The sequence below is a fragment of the Emydura macquarii genome, unplaced genomic scaffold (genome assembly GCF_026122565.2).
Source record: "Emydura macquarii macquarii isolate MOO-44397 ecotype Brisbane River unplaced genomic scaffold, CSIRO-AGI_Emac_v2 contig_2680, whole genome shotgun sequence".
NCBI classification, from domain to species: Eukaryota; Metazoa; Chordata; order Testudines; family Chelidae; genus Emydura; species Emydura macquarii.
The window spans coordinates 4,437,029-4,457,212 of NW_027132817.1; the positions used below are offsets into that span (position 1 = coordinate 4,437,029).

Here is a 20,184-nt window from a genome sequence, read left to right on the forward strand (position 1 = left end):
TGTGAGTTACTAATCAAAATTTCTGTGCAAAATCTTTGTGCATTGTTAGACAGCTAAGGGCCAAAATATGCTTTAGATTACACTGATAAAAACCAGTCATTGACACAAATCTGGAATTTCCTCAGATTTATTCCAGTGAAACTGAAGGTAGAATTTGCCCCCTCGTATGTTATAATACATTACATTATATAATACACAGAAAAAGTGTGGTATACAGATATGAACTAGCTATGGGCACAATAGCAGTAAACTACAGCTTGAGGGGGAATTGACTAATAGGAAATAAATTTCCCTTTAACTTGAAAAAGTAACCTCCAATTTAAAAGTGACATAGGGAAAGTGCATGGACATGATTCATGGCTAATGAAATAATATTTTGTGTTCTCTAACAAATAAAGAGAGACATCTATTCCCATTAACTGCCAAAGATTTGCCAGTGGGCCATACACTCTCTCTGTCTCTCTCTCTCTCTCTCTCTAAGTCAGATCTCCCATTAAAGTCAATGGCTTGTACAGACAGTTTCAGGTGGGAATTTGCCTTCCCCCACTGTAATAAAAACCAGTAATATACACTGCCTCCCTTCAAATATATTTAAAAAAAAAAAAAAAAAAAGAAAGAAAGAAAACCTACTGCCATGGGATGGTGAGACAAACAGCTAAAAATTGTTCAAAAATGATTTAGATGTTTATATAGATATGAATTCTACTGCCATTGAAGGTAATGGAAGCTTTGCTGCTGATTACAACAGGAGCAATATCAAGGGACCTAGTGTGAATAGTTATGTAACCAAGGATACAGTTACCCTGACCACTACTCCTGCTTTTTAAGGGCATAAGATGACAGAGTGAGGCAGGAATATTACTTTCTTACTACAGTATTGTACAATTAGGGATATATTAGAAAGCATATGTTTTATTGTGAAGCATCCAGCATTAGTCACTGTCAAAGAAAGGAGTCCGGACCACATATGCACCTGTCCCTGCTCACATTGAAATGAGTGGTGAAGCTGTTATTGATGCCAAATCAAGGCCCAGCTCACTGATGTATTCTAGTCGGTCACTATCTGTGTTCTCTGTATTTATTCTGGACACTTTTCAGCTTTTTAGAATGTCCATGGGCACTCATGCTACCAGTCAGAAGCATTTTAAAATGGTCCTAAAAAAAAAAAAAGGAGACTTTCAAGTTTAGCGGAGGACGTGATATACCTTGACTTTAGCAAAGTTTTTGATACCCAGTCTCCCACAGTATTCTTATCAGCAAGTTAAAGAAGTATAGGTTGGATGAATGGACTATAAAATGGATAGAGAGCTGGCTAGAGCATAGGGCTCAATGAGTAGTGATCAATGGCTCAATGTCTAACTGGCAGCCGGTCACAAGCAGAGTGCCCCAGGAGTTGGTCCTGGGGCCAGTTTTGTTCAATGTCTTCATTAATGATCTGGAGGATAGGGTAGTTTGCACCCTCAGCAAGTTTGGAGATGACACTAAGGTAGGGGGAGTGGTAGATACCCTGGAAGGTAGGAATAGGATACAGAGTGACCTAGACAAATTGGAAGTTTGGGCCAAAAGAAATCTGATGAGGTTCAACAAGGACAAGTGCAGAGTCCTGCACTTAGGATGGAAGAATCCCATGTACAGCTACAGACTGGGGACTGACAGGCTAGGCAGCAGTTCTGCAGAAAAGGACCTGCAGGTTACAGTGGATAAGAAGCTGGATATGAGTCAGCAATGTGCCCTGGTTGCCAAGAAGGCTAATATCATATTGGGCTGCATTAGCAGGAGCATTGCCAGTAGATCGATGGAACTGATTATTCCCCTCTATCTGGCATTGGTGAGGCCTCATTTGGAGTATTGTGTCTAATTTTGGGGCCCCCACTACAAAAAGGTGGGGACCTTGATGTGGACAAGCTGGAGAAAGTCCAGTGGAGGGCAACAAAAATGATTACGGGGCTGGCAGAAGTTGGTCCAATAAAAGATAGTACCTCACCCACTTTGTCTCTCTAATATCCTGAGACCAACATGACTACAGCTATACTGCATTATGAACTTATTTCAGGTGAAGCAGGTGTGGCCATTTTTGTTGCCTTTCTGAAGCATGTGCATGAAAACTTGGTCATGAGACATGAAGAATTTTCTAATGCAAAATAAGAATCCATTTGGGAGAAACGTGATATTTTTAAAATAGTTTAGAACAATTGTTACATTATTTTTCATACACTGTACATAGTGTACAAAATGTATGAAGTATTCAGTGGCTTACACTGCTCTCCCCCTTTTGCTTCAGTCTGCATTGCTGAACTTTCTATTTCAAAAGGGGAAAAGAGGATCATCAGCTAAAAAGCTTGAATCAGATTGATGTAAATTCATATGTAGGGACTTTTCTTTTATAGACTATGTCATTGAGGACAACTTGGAAACTCCTTAGTATGCAGATTTTAGATAAGATACACTGTAATAACTCCTTTGGGTATGTAAATAATATTTTCTATTAACTGAATTCTACTACATGGTGAGAATTAAGTATAAAAGTAATGTGTCCGTGGTCACAGGAGTCTGTCTGTTCTTTCTTTAATATTGTGGCAAGGAAGCAATATAAAGTTAAGTTCATTAGATCCTATCTCTTGGGAATTTTGTTTTTGGCCCGCATGCTGAATGCAATGTTATGTTATTGCAAAATCCATTATAATCCACCAAGCAAATCACAACTATTTTTCTTTTTGTGGTTATTACAGGTTATTACATAATAAGTTAGTGGTGTAGTGGCATGGTATCATACTGATTGTGGAACAACCAGAATGAAAAATCCATGCTTCTGTACCAAACTTTCCCATGTTCTCACATTAGGAGGCAGCCCAGAGATGAGTAGCACTGTTGCGCTAGGGACAAGAAAGAGAATGAAACCAAAAGAGTCTCTGCAAAGCTTTAAGTGAAAAATGTGGTCTGTGTTGTGGCAGGGTAGCTATCTATGAGTCAGGGGAACAGAGAGAGCAACTCAGTCCAGTTTTATAAAGGGTTTCATTGAGCCTTGTTGGATGGTCTAACAGATGGTTGAGTTAATCTATGGGTTTTTTAACCAGATTAGTTTAGCCTCTTATAAAGATAAGAATCATTTGCAAAATATAGATCCAGATCTGACTTCAGATTTTGAAGACTTCTAAAGTTTCTGGTTTTCAGATTCAGTTCACAGTTCTCTCCCATTTAAATTTTTAGGATCACTTCTCATTTTAGGGCTTAAATAAATGAAACAAAATCATTCCTAACATAGCACTGTTGGCCTAATGTATTTACTTGTAATATAAACATTGTATCACATTGTACATGTAATTTAGGATTTAAACCAATGTAATTAATAAATTTGTTGATAAACTCATTAGTACTACACACTGGGAACCTTCTAGTACAATGTTATTTAAGGAAAGTGACAGAAGATAACCCATCAATAGTAAATCAAGGCATGCCTGTCTCAATTTTCAAAACAAAATGTCAGATGAGACACAGGCGAGAATTTTTGTTCTTCTCCATACATGGCCATAAAATTTCACTCAGGAATTTCTGCTTCTAGGCCAAAAAATTGTAGTTGAACACATCAGAAAGTGATGATTAGTGCTGTATAAGAGTTTGCTAAATTGAATTTTGGGTCTTAAATAGGGGACATCCATGATATTGAGAGACATATGAGAGGTGTGCCCGGGGAAAATAATAGAGAGGGACAAAAGTAACTTCTGCCCCTGCCATTTCCAGCACTTTGCTTTTCCCTCACATCATCTCCAACTCTTTGTCCTCAGTCAGACTCTATCCCTCCATGTTACTCTTATCTACTACCAACTGTCTCCTCCCCTTTGACTATCGTCTCCGATGACTCTCCCTCTTCCTCTTCTCACAATTTCCCACTCTTCATCCTTGGTGACTTTAACTTTCACACTGATTTCCAGTCCAACTCTTTTATCCTCTTGCCTCTTTTGCCATCATTTCCTCATTTGATCTTCAGCCCTGGATTAACTCCCTCTCTCAGTAAAATTGCCATGCATCCAACTTCATCCTTATTGAGCACTGTTTTCTCGTGTTCTTTCCAGCTATCATTTCATCTCCTTTAATTCAGCCTGCTTATCCCTTCCCACTCCCCCTCAATCTACCTGACCCTTCTGTAAGCTCTAACCAATCAATACAACTAATGTATACATCACTCTCGGCCCCTTCTTCTTGCTCTCATCTTCCACATCTCTGATTCAGATGCTGATTCCTTCTATTCCACACTGTCCTCCACCCTTGACAGCTTTGCTTTTCTTTCCCTCCAAAATGTTCATCATTCTAATCCTCCACTTATCGGATTCCTCTTCTCCGGCTTTCAGACTACACTGCACACCTCTGAAGAAAATCTCATAACCATGCAGAAAGGGAGGAAAATGGAAAAATGGGAACAAGATATTCCCTTCCTGCTATTTCTGTTTTCTTCCATTTTCCTTTCTCTTATTTTCACCATCGTCCTTTCATCCCTCTTCTCATCTTTTCCCCCGCAGGATCATTCTTGGCTAAGATTTTCTTAGAAATTAGAAAAAAAAAAATTAAAAGCCTCTTAGTGCTACTTCATAAACACCAATTCTTCAGTCTGTTGAGCCCACCCATATAGGAAAATGCAATTACCCCTTACTATATTAAAAAAATGAGATAGTGGAAAGAAAGAAAAGATTAGTAAACATTTAAATATAGTTCTAATTTCCAGTTATGATTTTCTTTTCATCTTTAGCATTTACACAGCATTACTACAGATTTAATTCTTTCCATCAAGTAGAAAATGTGTTTTGTTTAATCAATTCTAAATAAAATATTCTAAAAATTTATTTCTCTCAGCATCCGTTTCTTCAGTTTCCAACTCATAATGTTTCATAGCAACAAAATATCTAATAAAGGTATCACCTAGTGCTTCCCTAAGGCACAAATCCTCCTCAAGTGCAACAAGGGCATCTTCTAGTTTCAGAGGGATTGCTGCAGGTTTCCACTGAGCAGTACTCTGCTTCTCTTCTGACACATCCTGGAAGCTAAGCTTTCTCTTTACTCCATCCAGGCCCGCAGCAATAGTAGCAGCAAGCACCAGGTAGGGATTTGCTGTAGCTGAACCTAACTTGTTTTCTATCTGAGTGCCTTTCCCATCATGGCACTTGATGTTAAAGGCACAGCTATTATCATTGAATGCCCATTTTGCAGTCACAAAATCTTTTGATTCCTTACCATATTTGGAATAGCGTTTACGGCAGCTGACCGCAGGAACCATCAGGCAGCTGAGAGCTGCAGAATGCTCCAAGAGCCCTGCTAGCCAATTCTTTCCAATATCGGTAAGTGCCTGAACTCCCCTATCAACAGAAAACAAATTCTTCTGGCCACTGAAATCCCAAAGGCTGTGTGACAGAATCCCTGAATTGTAGAACCCGTTCTCTGTGAAAAAGCTTGCAATGTAGTTGTACTTCTTGGCCACTTCTTTAATGCCTGTTCTGAAGGTGAAGGCACTGTCAGCAACACCTATGCCAAACTCTGGATGAAAACAGATCTCCATCTGTCCAGGCCCAGTGGAAGAAGAGAAACTCTCAATGTTGGCACCAGCGTGATACATTCCTTCAATGAGTTCCTGAATGAAAGACTGGTCATGATTATTTAGTATGCTTGCTGCAGGAAAAGATATCAACTTTGAATTTACAATCTCAGCAACGCCGTAAATACAAAATTCATAGGTGAAGGCAGAGTGCAGTGAAAAGCCATTGTTCTGAAGATGGCTCAGCTGTTGTTTGGCAATGTGCCTGGGTGCGGTCAATAAAGGGGTTCCCAGTACAGTGAAGGAATCGCATATCACTCTAGCAGTTTGTTCAATCCATGGTAAAACTCTAAATGTTGATAAATCAGGGCTCAGGAGTATGTCACAATTAAAATTGGTTGCACTTATGTGGTCCACTTCACTGTCCTTAGGATTCAGTGTCAGTTCGAGATAACCTCTGGGCATGGACACACCATAGATTGCTTTTTCCTAAACAAAGGGAAGAGCAATGGATTACTGAGTCTTTGACACCTGAACTTTAATAATAATAATTTACATATATATTATAATAGGCCCAAATTTGAGGAAGGAATTTAGCATTTGGTCCATAGGACCTTGCTCCTCAAAGAATCACAAAGTGCTCCAGAAACCCTATAGATTGTATGTTGAGCACCATTATCATGTAGTCACCTCTGGAGGATGACAACCAGTATAAGGAGGGAAAGTGTTGAGCAAAGTTACTGTGCAAATCTCTGCTGTGTTTAAAAAATAATAATAATAATGTCTGTGCAGAACCAACAGGATTTCAGACTCCAATTCTCCACTGTTTTGCACTTTATCTAGTCATTTACTCCTGTATAAAGCAAGTGCAAAATTGGATGTCAAAGGTTGGCACAAGAGAATTTTCCTCTCATCATGTTGGCATTTGACATCCACTTTGCACAGATGTAAATGATCACAAAAGGAGCAAGGCAGTGGAGTATCTGGACCTGGGTTCTCTTTAAACTCCATCACACACACTTTGTCTACCTCAGATGACGAAGGGCCAGATCTGCCAAAATATGAAATTCTTACAGGGAATATAGACTTTTCACACCTGAAACTTAGATTTACACTTTGTTGACTTTGTTTAGGTAAAAAATAAGAAACAGCTTCAAGATGATAAATAATTCTAACACCTCAGTGCTTTCTTTAAATATCATGCAGACAGCTGGACTAACAAATTGCTCAAGTTGCCTTTTCATTTGCATAGGTAGCTCCTATTGACATTAATGGGGGCAATACATAAATCAAATGCAGACAAAACTATTATAGATGAAATCATAATAACTGTATCTCTGATGAAGAATCCCTAGCCGTTATCGAAGAGCCAGATCTTCAGCTGGTGTAAACTGGTATAGTTCCATTGGAACTTAACCAAGTTATATCAGCTGAGAATCTGGCTTAACATTGTGCAAAGGTTCTATGTTGTGGAAACCCATGCAAGGCCAAAAAAAATGTGTTTTTGTGAACCTGTCTGTTTCTTTTTGTTTTGTTTTTTGTATAGGCTTTTTATCAGTGTGGAAACCAGAGAGAGTTTTTATACAGTTTGCCTTTGGGAAAGCACAGATACTCTGGATTGAAACTAACCTTACATTTTTAGCGAGCCTTCCCCTACTGCCCTGAGAAAGGATCATTATCTAGGTGGATTGACTGACTGGTCTGGAACTGATGAAATTTGAAAGCTAGAATGAATGATACAGCACTCTCTCTCCTGAAGTGGTCAGAAGTTTCTGAACTTTTCCCTTTACCTAATGTAAAAATTTGCTTTGATAGTAAGCAAATAATTCTTGCCGAAATTACTGAGATACGCAAGATTGTGAGGTAGTATCTTTTACTGGACCAGCTTCTGTTGGTGGAAGCCACAAGTCTTCAAGCTATACAGAGCTCTTCTATCTCAAACTATATATAGTGGTTAGAATTTTTTCTTTTCTTTTTGATAACTAGATAATGTTACCACAGTAGTCGTAAAATTCCCTAAAGAGTCCCTATACTATGTGCTGTTATCCCATCATTTGCACTAAGCAATATGGTGATCAGCATGGTAAAGTTACCTAGTTATGAAAGGCAACACTGAAAAATTGTTGAGGGTGACCACTTTACAGCCTCATTCATAAAAGTTACATGATTTCTCTTGCAATGTAAAAGTGTTTTTTTATTTTTAAAATAGTTGAGGCTTTACTTTCATGCAAAGCTTTAATTTTGGGATGGTGGGAGGGGGAGTGAGTGAATAATGTGAGTGCAACAGATCACTTTGAATAAAATGAGAGGGGCACCTGTACTTTGAGTTAATGTTTGAAAAAGATGGTGCTATTACCCATCATCTGTCACAAGCATTAAACTGACTGAAAAACTTTATTTCTGCTAACATCAAATGACATCAAGTGTAAATTTTATCTAAGCACTAGAGTTAAAAGGTGTAGCAAAATCTAAAAGCAAAATAATGAGGAAATGGCTTTAGCTTCAAAAGATGCTTCAAATGAAAGCATTCAACTTTCTGTCACGTTGGTATCTTTTTTGTGATTGCTCAGTGGAACATGAAATATTCATAGTTTTATGAGTGAAAATACAGCATAAATCACCCATGTTAAGGATCAGAGAAACAATATGCTGAAAAAGCTTAAAGGTCAGGATACATATGCATGCCACCAAGAGCTTCAGAATTTGATTCTTATCTTCTGTATCAGTATAGCAAATATTATTAAGCAATCATGCAACCCTATAATATTTTCTTATCTCATTTGACTGTTGAAAAGAGAATACTTCATAATTTCATCCAATCATTTTTGTTTGTTTTGATATTTTCTCTTGGGTTTTGTCTTGCAATTTACTCATATCAAATAAAACAGAATCTTTATAACTGTGGTGAATGTGAAAAGATAATTCTGCAGAGGGAGATTACTGGATGTGGAAAGAACTGAAATTACCATTTTACTTAATTAGATTTGTATTTCTGCAGGGCAGAGAAATGATGCTTCAGGGTAAGGAGAGAAGCCCGAATCCTTGGGGAGCACTAATCGAGTGGGGGGGGGAGGAAAGACTATACGATTTGTTGCATGTTTAAAATGCTGCACACATTATGGGAAATGTATCGCAGCAATAAGGGCAGGGCCAGGAAACCTCATAAGAATACAAGAGGCAGAAAAACTTACATGAAAAAAACGAGAAGGAATGCTCTTGGATCTTGACACTCCATGCAGGTCAGTTGCTTCAAATCTGACAAACTGAATATTGTCTCTGGCCATCTGTTGTTTAATGTGTTCAGTGAGTGAGACCAGGCGAAGGGGATGTTGACTTCCAGGATTGTTCACATCAGGATCTCTGCTCTGACCTTTAAAATAAAGAGAAGTGTTCATGTCAGACAAACTTAATAATGCTATCATTACAAGTTGTTTCACAAAAAAGCACCTTAGTGACAAAATGTGATATAAACTTGACAGGCTAGATAATGATGTCCACGTTTGTCCTGGAGGCCCAGTACAATGACTGTTATTTTCTGCAAGTTTTTCCATTATAAACCCGATTTTATTATCCTATAATTTTGCCTTGGAACATAGATTTTTACTGATTTGACTTCTCTGTGAGCATCATTATGCACCATGTGTCTGTTAGCATGTTGCCTCCTATTGGGTGGTTGTAATTTAAAAAGAACATAAGGGTTCTTCTACAGAGGACAACTAAAACTTCCCCCTTTAGCTCAAGCGGTAGAAACCTCTGTTGTTGTTTTTTGTTTTTTTGTTGACTGTAGGAACAGGGCTCTCTAGCTCTGGCTCGATAGGTGTGGTTTTATTACATAGACTTAGTAGATTCTCTCTTGTTAGGGTTCAAATCATAGTTCTCTTACAAGTCTGTTTTTGGTTCTTTTTGTAGCTCATAAAAAGGAGGGAAAGAAAAATCCTCTTTCATGTTTTTCAGCTAAACTTTAACTGACAATTAGAATATTTCCTGAATTTTTGGTTTAAACACTGTAAGAACTTTTTGAGATTCAGATTTTAAAATGGCTCCAGTCTGAAGTCATGTATATAACACATAATAAACACTGGTCAACTTTAAAGATGTATGTAATTCATCACAATATAATAAACAACTCAGATTCAAAATAAATATTATTCTTTCTTCTGTAATGCCAAAATATAAACACGACACAAAACCAGTCTGAAAAAGAAACAAATATACTGTATATACTCTAGCATAAGAAACAGCTTAAAATGCAAAGCCTCATACATTTGTAATTTTACCATAAATCAACACTTAGACAGTTTTCCAATTTAATATAACATATAATAGATCTCAAGAACAACAGCTAAAAGTTCTTCATGATAAATATATATAATTATCAGTAAACAATATATAACTAAAGTTTCCCATTGACTTATTTTAGTTTTAAATGTTGTTGCCTCTCTTTCATTAAATGTCCCTTCTTTTTTTTTTATGCAAGGTAGATTGGGTGCTCTTATTCAAACTTTTCTATATCATTCATTATTATGTACACCTTTATCCCCTCGTCTCCTCTCTAAAATAAACAGTTTCCCTGTTTGAATCTCTCTTCATATGAGACTTTTTTCCTGCTATTAATCATTTTTATTTCAATTCTCTGAACTCCCTCTTTTCTATTATATTTTTTTTTAAATAAGGTTACCAGAACTGGACACAGATTTGTAACTGAAATGGTGTTATTGATTTGTGTAATGACTAGACTCATTTTAAATTTCTGGGTTTTTATGAGATTGGCTATTTGATTTAAATGGGAATTTTTACAAAACATTTCTGATAAAGTCAAAAATGTTCAGGGTTTTGATTTCTGAAAACAGAAAAAAATATATGGTTTGGGCTTTTCAGTGTTTTAACAAAAAAGTTGAACTGCTCTGACATCTTAATGGGTTCTAAATTAACTACAAAACTCAGCAAAAAGACCAAACCCTATTGTGAACAACTCATGAAAACCTCTATTCCATGTGCAGGAGCAGTCAAAAATGAAAACAAAATATTAGGAGGTCTAAAGAATGGAAATATTGAAAATACTGTCATTATTAGAAAGTGTCAGGAAAAGATTTCCCACTCAACCTCCTCTCCCCCTCCCACACACAAAAGAAGTTTCTGCTTGATGTGCTGCAGAAGGGATAGCCTTTGGAGAGACTAAAAGTGGGCCTGATGCAATCAGAATGACAGGCCAGTAATATAATCTTAGTGGCTATGCTCGTTTTGTATAGATTGGGGAAAGAGTGGAAGGTGATAGTATCATGGAGGACCAAGAGATTACAGTATAACATAGTACTATATAGTGATCAATATGGAAGATAAGTTCTTGATCTTAGCTGTTTAAACTGAAAGAAAGGCTCAGACTTTAGAGACAATGTAAAGGAAGAAGTGCCATAATTTATATGTGGCCTGAACAGGAGGGACAAGGAGAAGGGCCTGAGTGACAAGGAGTATAATGGTTTGTTCAACAACCAGGAGCTGAGTTTTGAGTGTTGAGTTAAAGATGACAACAAGACATTGAGGAAAAGATGTCAGAGAAACAGGCTAAGAAATAGATTCGTTGAAGGGAGATGGGTCAGGGATTGAATGGTAGGATTACTAAATCATCAGCACAGGGAAACCATGTGAACAGAGCAGATGACATAGATTGGAGAGAGAAGAAGAGTGGGCCAAGAACACAGTTCTAAGGAACCCCCAAAGTAAGAAAGAGATATGCTAAAGGAATGGCAAGAGAGGTAGGTCATATGAAGTCCCCAGAACAATCTCTCTGTGGCTGCCCAAGCATGCAGAGCAGAATCATCACTGTCAGTGCTTTTCAATTTGTATATAAATGCAGAGGGTATGGGCAGGACTTTTGTAACCAATAGCAAGCTCCAGCTTCAACTGAAGACAATGGCAAAATTCCTTAACTTCAACGGGACCCAGACCCAGACACTAAATACTGTGATAATGACTTGTTTTCATACTTCAATCCTTAATTTAAGTACTAGATAGCAATATTTTTGAGTGATTTGTTACTTAGTTTCATACATAGTCATAAATGACTTAATATACCATCGTTTATTAAGGTAGAAAAAGCATTTGCAGAACTGAAACTCCATACTTTAATAATTCATGTATTCACTCATTGGTTTTACATAATTTTCATTAAAGTGCGAACTTAGCAGAGGAACTTTTAGTAAATGAAAGCATTTTTTTTTTTAGTTCCATGGGCCAGCAGCTTTAGAGCATTTTAACATAGCTGGATGAAGGGCCCAATCCTCCTTTCTTTGTGCACCCCAAATTCGGACTGAAGTAAGTGGGTTTTTAAGCATGTATGGAATGGGTCTGAAGAATAGCACTCTGTTCCTTTAAGAATACCCCAAATCGGTACCCTTCTGGTGTTGATAATGCACATAGTACCACATTTTCATTGTGTTGTCCGTAAAGGCACAGGATGCTCAAGAAATTTGGTCCTGTTAATAGGACCTGTGCATCCAACTGCACATGTGCTACAGACCCAATCCCATGTTCCGCACTCATTCAAAATATCACTGGCTTGAATGATGCCATATGTGGGAAGCTTAGTATATAAGGTCATAGCCTGCTCCTAGCACACTATCCACCTAAAACAAGCTGCACACTGGAGAGGTCCATGGTGAATAGAGGGATGGGATTCTCCCCCAAGCTATCGTACCTCCCAACAGTCCCCAGTTTCATGGGACTGTCCTGCTTTGGCCCTCCTGTCCCAGTTGAAGTAGAACTTTTCCCATATCTAGTGGCACCTGCAGCCATACACACATTATAAACTGTGCATACCATTGATAGGGGAAGAGCTAGGGAGGGCAGAAGCTTCAGCAGCTGCTGGGGATACTGAACGGCTGCAGGGGAGCTCAAAGATGGTGAGTGACACAGTATCTGAGAGGGCCAGGCTGGGAAGTGGGGCCTGAGTGGGATACAGATTTGATGGGTGAGGTGCTGGGGCCATTGGCTGCAGCAGGGCAGTGACCAATTGTGTTCTGCTTTTGCCACTTGAAATGTTGGGGGAGAGGAGCTGTGAAGTGGCATCAAGGTATGTCCTCAGCTGCTACTGCACTGGCTCCTCTGACTCTCTTATACTGGGTCCATGTAGAAATCACTGACCTTGTCTTACCCTATCCTGTAGACCCCTAACCACTGGGATGTAGGGAGTCCCCACAAAGCTGTCCTTCATGGCACTCGGGTTCATACCCCGTTCATGGGCTTTTTTTGTTCTGCCTCTGCCTGTGTCCTGCATATAGCAGAACCACACTGATTAAGCTACCTGAAAATTTGGATGTGATGAAGACCTGTCACTTAATAGAATCAATACTCACTAACTCCAGTGGGTTTCGAATCCATTATGAACTATATGCCTTGGCAATACTGGCGAAATAGCTGTTTGTATCCACTACAGGGCTGCATTTCCATTTCCAGCCTGCATCTGCAGTTTATGAAGTGCTTTGGAATCCTGAGGCATGTAAATTTATGAGTATGCTAAACAATAGCTTCCTTTTGCACCTTCCAGATCAAATGTATCCTTCAAGTCCTTGCTTCCAACCTTGCTTCTGCCTACAGTACCTCTCTATCCTCATTTCTTTCCATTTTACCCTGACCAACTTCACCCCACCCTAAGCTACACATCTGTCTGCTTTATGCCCTTATCCCGCTCTTATTTTTGAGCCTTAGTACCTCAACTCTAATGTTTTTCCACCAACTATTCCTCCTTAAAACGCACTTCATCCAAGATGCCTATCAAACCCCATCCAGGTCTTATAAAGTGTTCACCAAAAAGGACAGAAATGTCTCTTACAAGAAGTTGCAGAGCACACGGCTTTTCCCCTTTCTGCATTTTTGGTATGTGTGTATCTGAGGTCATGGGAGTGTTGCTTAAACAAGGATTGAAGAACTGAGTAAGGATTTCAGAATTTGGCCCAACCATAAGTTATCAGTATTAATAAATATTTTAAAGTGAAACAAGTGAAAGGAAGTGGTCATATTACATTCCAGACCATTGCCTATGGACTGGTTATGTACTATACTGTATACATTAAAACTTCATCTCCTCAGTATCAAAGGGCCTCTCTTTTTACCTATATCCCTAGTGTGCAGTTCTGAAAAGCCTAGGAGGCTTTTGATTATTAATGTCTAGCTTGGAGTTAACTATATTTGCATAAGTGCATGCTATTATCTTATATAGGTGTGTATGTAAATACATAAACTTATGTAAATTCAAATGTTTGCATAATTACTAGCACTTGGTAATTTCCATGTTTCTGTGGTGATGCACTGGTTTTCTAACTTGACAATGTCCAAGGAGTAATTTCTCTATCTGGCTGAAACATCTGCCTCGACTTTCTAGGTCAAAGGACTTTTTTCCCATGATCGCCTATGAATCTGAGCACTCTTCTGTTGTTTCAGTTATGATTTTTTCAAAAAAAATGTTTGTGCCTAAGAGAAATGAATGTGTGCAGGATAATAACAGTAAGAGGGAGAAATATAGTGTGTGGATGTATTATGCAATTTGCAAAATCTTAAAGGGAAGGATGAGTAGACTAGTTATTTTTAGACTGTTGTTAGTGAAGTGACTAGTGTAGATGTATTTCATTCCTTTGTATTGAATGGAATAAGAATTTCTCAGCTATGTGTCCCAGGACCTCTGTTGCTGACTGCCAAAGGAGGTTCTCCTTTATTCAAGTGATAGAACCCTGTGCTATTACAACAGTAACGTTTGAGTTCTCTCCTTGCTCTTGTCATGAAGTTCCAAGTGTGTGTTGTGTCCAGCATAATAACAATTACTTAGTTATTAGAAGGTATAGTATTTAAATTATCTAACATGTTTGACTCCACATTAAAGAATTAGAAATGGATAGAAGACACAATTTGGTTCCATATATAGATTTTAACTCTCCAAAGTTTGGAAAGATTTTGGATCAGAACTTTATTTGCCCAGTTTTGATATATGAAGCATTTGCAAAATAAGGGTTTGCATTTCAAACATCCCCAAAATTTGTGTTCAGATCTGAGGTTTTGGTTAAGGTTTTTAGCTAAATAAAATCAAAATGGATAGTATTTTAATTATAAAAGAAAACATTTTGGGATAAATCAAATACTTTTTAAACTAATAAAACTAATTCCTGTTGTTGCCAGTGGAATATTGGTTAAGGCCTGAGTAAATACTGTAGGATTTAGTCCATTATGAATACTTTGTAAGAATAGGAAAACTGTAATATTTTGGATTTCATTAAACTTTCTGACATGTAAAACTTTTCCCCCTTAACTTAAGCTGCTGTTTTTCAATGAAAATCAAATTTCAGGCTACATATTTATAACTCAGTGGAAACCATTGCTACGCAAAGAAGAAGAATTCTTGTTTAAATAATTTTTGCCCTATCTTTGGGACAGCAGTATCAGTGCAAATGTACAAAAAATATGCAGGAACATAGAATTTATGCGTCACCAAAGGCAAATAGAACTTGGGCTCTCAAGAGTACTGAGTTGTGTTTTTAAATCCAGGTGAGTTTTACTTTTGGCAAAACAAGCTCTCCTTTCCCTTATAGCTTCCTTAGCTAGGTTTTGAACTATACTTTGTATACTTTGTATAATGGTCAATGATGCAGTTGATGCAGCTCTTCTTCAGACCTGACTTGTGTAAGCTCAAAAGCCTGTCTCTCTCACCAACAGAAGTTGGTCCAATAAAAGATATTACCTCACTCCCCTTGTCTTGCTAATATCCTGGGACATACATAGCTACAGCAACACTGCTTATGATGAGGCAGTTGGTCAGTTGAGAGTCTAAAACAGCACACATTTATGATGCAAAAAGGACTGATGGAACACTGAAGAAATTATTCCTATTTTCATTTTGCAATTTATGAATTGGCTTTATGAACTAAGGGAAAACAATGCAATCTGAAGGACTTGGCAATGATTGCCAATGGCCTTTTATTAATGCAAATACATAAAATAATCTAGAAGGGAAAGAGGATTTAATCTATGCAGAAAAAATCCGCTTGGCTGTCTAGTGATCTCATACATTAAACATGATCACAGTGAAAGCTGATCGCAATATATATTTTCATTGTTCAATACTTCTTTAAAAGGCTACCTTTTAAGATATAATTCACTCAATTAAGAGTAGCAGTGTACAACTATTCATGCATCAAAATGTCCAGTTCAGAATTTTACTTGGGTAATTACATTATGTCTACCAAAAATTCATCCTGGGGTTTGAATTGTTTGGCATCTGCAAATTGCCTGTTTGTCCGAGCATCTTTAGCAAATCCTCTACACTTCAGAAGGCAGAATTTTTAAATATTAGATAACTTTATAATGAGTCATTTGATATTAAACCATGGATACAATTACATCAACTGTTGGCAAAGATATTATTCTCTAACACTGGTAAAAGTATCTCATAGATGGACATTATTTGCCCTGTCTTACAACTAACTGAAGCGATCTGAGTACCATCCTCCTGAATTCTTATTAGTCTGGCACCTCTCCCACTAACAATGTTGTTTGTGCTGTTGACCACTTCCCAAAATAACAACTAACCTGCTCAAACTCATTACACTATTACAGCTAATAATAACTTTACTGATCCAGCTACCCCAATAGTTTAATTTTTATTACTTCAAAGAAACCACAGTCTATTAGTAGCAATTAATTGGCTTTACAAACGCTTCCCAAATGGCCTTATTGAACAGCAAGAAGATATGTGTAAACTCTCTGCTTCATTTGCTTTTCTTACCCTATTCTTCACAGCAAATGTTTTTGCATTCCGGTCCTCTCTTAGGACTAATAATTGAAAACATCATCCCTACATGGGACCAATTGTCACTGCTGGAAATGTTAACAAAAGAAAATTTCAAGAAACTCAGCAGCTTTCAAGGCTTTCCAGTGACTAGCAGACTAATGGGAAATGTTGTCTACGTTCATTTTAAATGAGAAAATATTTCAGTTTTTAGTGAACAAGACATGACCACTTGTGCATGGCAGCTTCTGGCTTTGTAAACACCTTGCTATGGAAGAAGCAGGTCGGAAATACTGTATAAGTTTTGATCAGGTCCAGTCACATGTATGGTAACTGCTATTGCCAATTGTCTAACATTAATTCTGACAAGGGATTTGGTTTGTTTTTTTAAAACAATTTAACTGTGTTCTTGAGTGGAATAGTAGGTGATAGTTTAACCTCTTACCAGTCTGGTCAGGAGAAGGGTTGAATTTAATTCCTGGAGTGCTGCCTGTGTTTTTATAAGCTGGTGTTTGTCTCATAATGGGATGCTCCATGTCGCTGCCTTCTGAGTGCTGCTGATCAGACCCAACAGAGCTGTGAACCAAGAGAGACTTGCTTGGCAGCCCTGCTAGATGATTGTCTATAGTGGGGAGTCTTTGAGTCTCCCCTCCAAAATGGAGAAGAAAAGACTTAACAGATCTACCCTGTTTGTCAACTGCTTTTTCACTGGATTTTGGTAGGCTTATATGGGATGAAGTTCTGCTGGGCTTGCCAGTGTATTTGGCCCTGTTACCAAGCAGAGGACTGTTTCTGAGCAGGTTTTTCAGCTCTTGCAATGTGTGTTTGGAAACTCCAGACCCCAATGTGAAAGATTCTTCAGTGCCTTTTTCCTGGATTTTTACCTTTATTCCTTTATTACCTTTAGTCTCTTTCTCTGTTGCATAGAGTTTGTCATCCTTCTCTTCATCTTCTGTTCTCCCACATTTGTCCTCATTACTTGTTGTCTCTGTCACCCCAGATTTATCTTCCATGCTCACTGTATCTAAACCCCTACAGTTTTCTTCTTTGCTTTCAGGTTCTGTTCCCAGAGGCTGATTTCTTTTGCTCGATATCTGTGTTTCCTCAGGTTTCTCCGCTTTTCTTTCTACCACTGTTCTCCCAGCTTCATCATCTTTGTGGACTTCTTCTGTTTTCCCCAATGGGTTCTCTTTCACATTGACTTCTGTAGGAAAGTGTTCATTTTTCCCCCCCTTTTGCTCTTGTGTTTTAGGTTTTTGAAGGGGTGGACTTGCAGGCGGTTCTACATGGCCAGTTGTGCTTTGGAGATAAGAACAGTCTGTGGTGTCTGTAGGGTGGGAGATCTCCATTTTCTCACATTCTAATGGGAGAATGTATTTTGCAGTGACTTTGACTCCTCTTGTCCTTCTTAAACCACATATACTGCTGCCATCAGCTTCATCATTGTCATTTCCAACTGTGTTCTGTAATCATCAACAAAATACACAGCCAAGTAATATGCATGAATGAAATAAGGCTAGACTAAGACAAGATGGAGTAACACCAACAACTGTATTTTATTATCACATGGGACTTCTATTATTTCTTGCTGAAAAACAGTTATATGGGGAAAACTGCTTATCATATAATTCAGCTTCTCTGAAGATACCCTCGTTTTGAGGTTTTAGCTCCTTTAGAGCAAGACTGTTTCAGGTCCCTATTCTTCAGGTATTTTGACTGTTGAGAGCAGGTTTAGCAGGGTTTAATTCAACCCAGGTTCCCTGTTCCCTAGTTTATGCCACCTCTTGCCAAGCATAAATGTCCTTTAAATGTGAATAAAATGCATTTTAATATCGCCAAATGCTAAATTAAACATCTAGGAACAATGAAATCAGACCATATCTACACAATGGGGGACTGTATCTGGGAAAGAAATGACTGTGAAAAGGATTTAGGAGTCAAACTGGACAAACAACTCATGGTGTGAAGCTGGGGTTAAAAGGGGTTAATGTGATCCTTGGATATATATATATAGGGATGTAGGTTCAGAAAAGAGCCCCCAAAATTATTTGAGGGCTGGAGAAAATGCCTTGTAGTGACACACTTAAAGACCTTAACCTATTTAGCTTATCGAAAAGAAGATTGAAAGGTGACTAGAAAGATTGTGTGTAAGTAACTGCACAGGGAGAAAATAACAGGTATTAAAGGTTTTTTTTAATCTAGCTGAGAAAGGCATAACAAGAACCAGTGGCTTGAAGCTAAAGGCAGACAAATTCTAATTGGAAAAAAGGCATACATATTTAAGGGTGATTAACCACTGGAACAAACTACCAAGGGAAGAGATCCATCTCTTGATGTCTTCAAATCAGGACTGGATGCCTTTCTGGAGGATATGCTTTAGCCAAATACAAGTTATGCTACTGGGCTCAATACAGAGGTAATTAGGTGAAATTTAATGGCCTGTAACTTATAGGAGGTCAGACTAGATGAACTAACTGCCCCTTCTGGCGTTAAATTCTGTGAAATCTATGTTTTGTTCAGTTTCTCCTACTCATCAGGGTCAAAGCTCCCGGAATGAAACAAATTTCAGATTATCAAAAATGTACTTCAGGGAAAGACAAAAAAGGTGTGAGAGAAAAGCCTCATGAAAGGTAACCTTATCAGTGGGAGGAGTGAGAATCCTGCAAGATGATATCTTCAAAGAAGCAGAATTACAAGGTAAGTAATTTTCCCTTCTCTAAAGATACCATCTGGAGAGCAAGAAGCTTTAGGGATGTGCTAGCAGAAAATGATAGTAAAGCCGCAACAAGCAGCAATAACAAAGTTAATGCCAACAGTTCGAACAAATAGCTTGCTTTTCTTAAATAGCATTAACAATATATAGACGAATAAGATAACTTTTGTTCATCCAACACCAGACATGACATTCAAGTCTTCAGAAATACAGAGCATTCAATGCCAAAAGAAAAAAAGCCATCTGGAAATTAGGAACATTCCAAAATAAAACTACAAGCATTATAACAAAAACAACAACAAATATGACAAAATAGCAACTTTTACCTTAAATGTATAGATGGGACCGAATGATTTAGTCAAGATCCCTTGGTTTGCATGAATCAACCTTGAATGTACATATAAAAAGCTACTGGGAAATCATTATATGTGCTGAGTTTGAGTGTTATCAATATGCTGAAGATATTCAGCTCTATGGCTTCAAATTCACCAAACTTATATTCTGCATTTTCATTATTTTCTGTGGTGTCTGAAAGAAATAGGAATCTGGATGAAAGCAAATTGGATACGAGTCTACATAAGGTAAATGAGATGTTTGTTGGCAGATGGAAATATTTAGAACAATAGACAGTGGTGTCTGTAGCACATATGGCAGTAACATTTTCCCATCTTCTGCCAAGATGATTAATGACTTCCTTTCCTCTAGGATTCCTCACTATTCTTTGATTAGCAGTGGTGGCCCATTGTACCTTTGTCCAGCATTGTCTGGTCAAGATGGTGTGACTTTTGTCCTTTCCTAAAACAGATCTAATGATAGTATTTCAAACCTTCTCATCCTCACTTTAGACTACAGTAGTGTGCTCTATTTAGTATTACCTTTAAATGCCACTATATATATATATTACTATACTAGTAGTATGCTACTATAGTATGAAGCTGGCTGCCAACTTTCTAAGTAGGACAAGCCACTAGAAGCACATAACACCTGTGATCAGATCGCTACGCTGGCTTCTTTATGATGTCCAGGTGCAGTTAAAAGTGATTAGTGGAAGCATTCAGCCCAGAAATGTTGTTTTCCTCACTTTTCATTTAAAATATACTGTTCTACCTTAATGCATCTGACTGTTAAAAAGCTACTATATTTGTTGCACACATGCAAACACAATGCTTTGTGCTCTCC

At 37.9% G+C, this 20,184-nt stretch overlaps 1 protein-coding gene across 1 annotated transcript in view; it reads right to left on the bottom strand.

Moving 5' to 3' along the window:
• Positions 1-4,810: 4,810 nt before the first annotated feature.
• LGSN (lengsin, lens protein with glutamine synthetase domain) overlaps positions 4,811-20,184 on the bottom strand; it is a 49,998-nt gene continuing 34,624 nt past the window's right edge. The window contains exons 5-7 of the mRNA XM_067565528.1: positions 16,738-17,755; positions 8,713-8,891; positions 4,811-6,010 (exon numbers count right to left, since the gene is read on the bottom strand). Of these exons, the coding sequence (XP_067421629.1) occupies positions 4,811-6,010; positions 8,713-8,891; positions 16,738-17,755 (2,397 nt within the window). The remainder of the gene's footprint in view (positions 6,011-8,712; positions 8,892-16,737; positions 17,756-20,184) is intronic.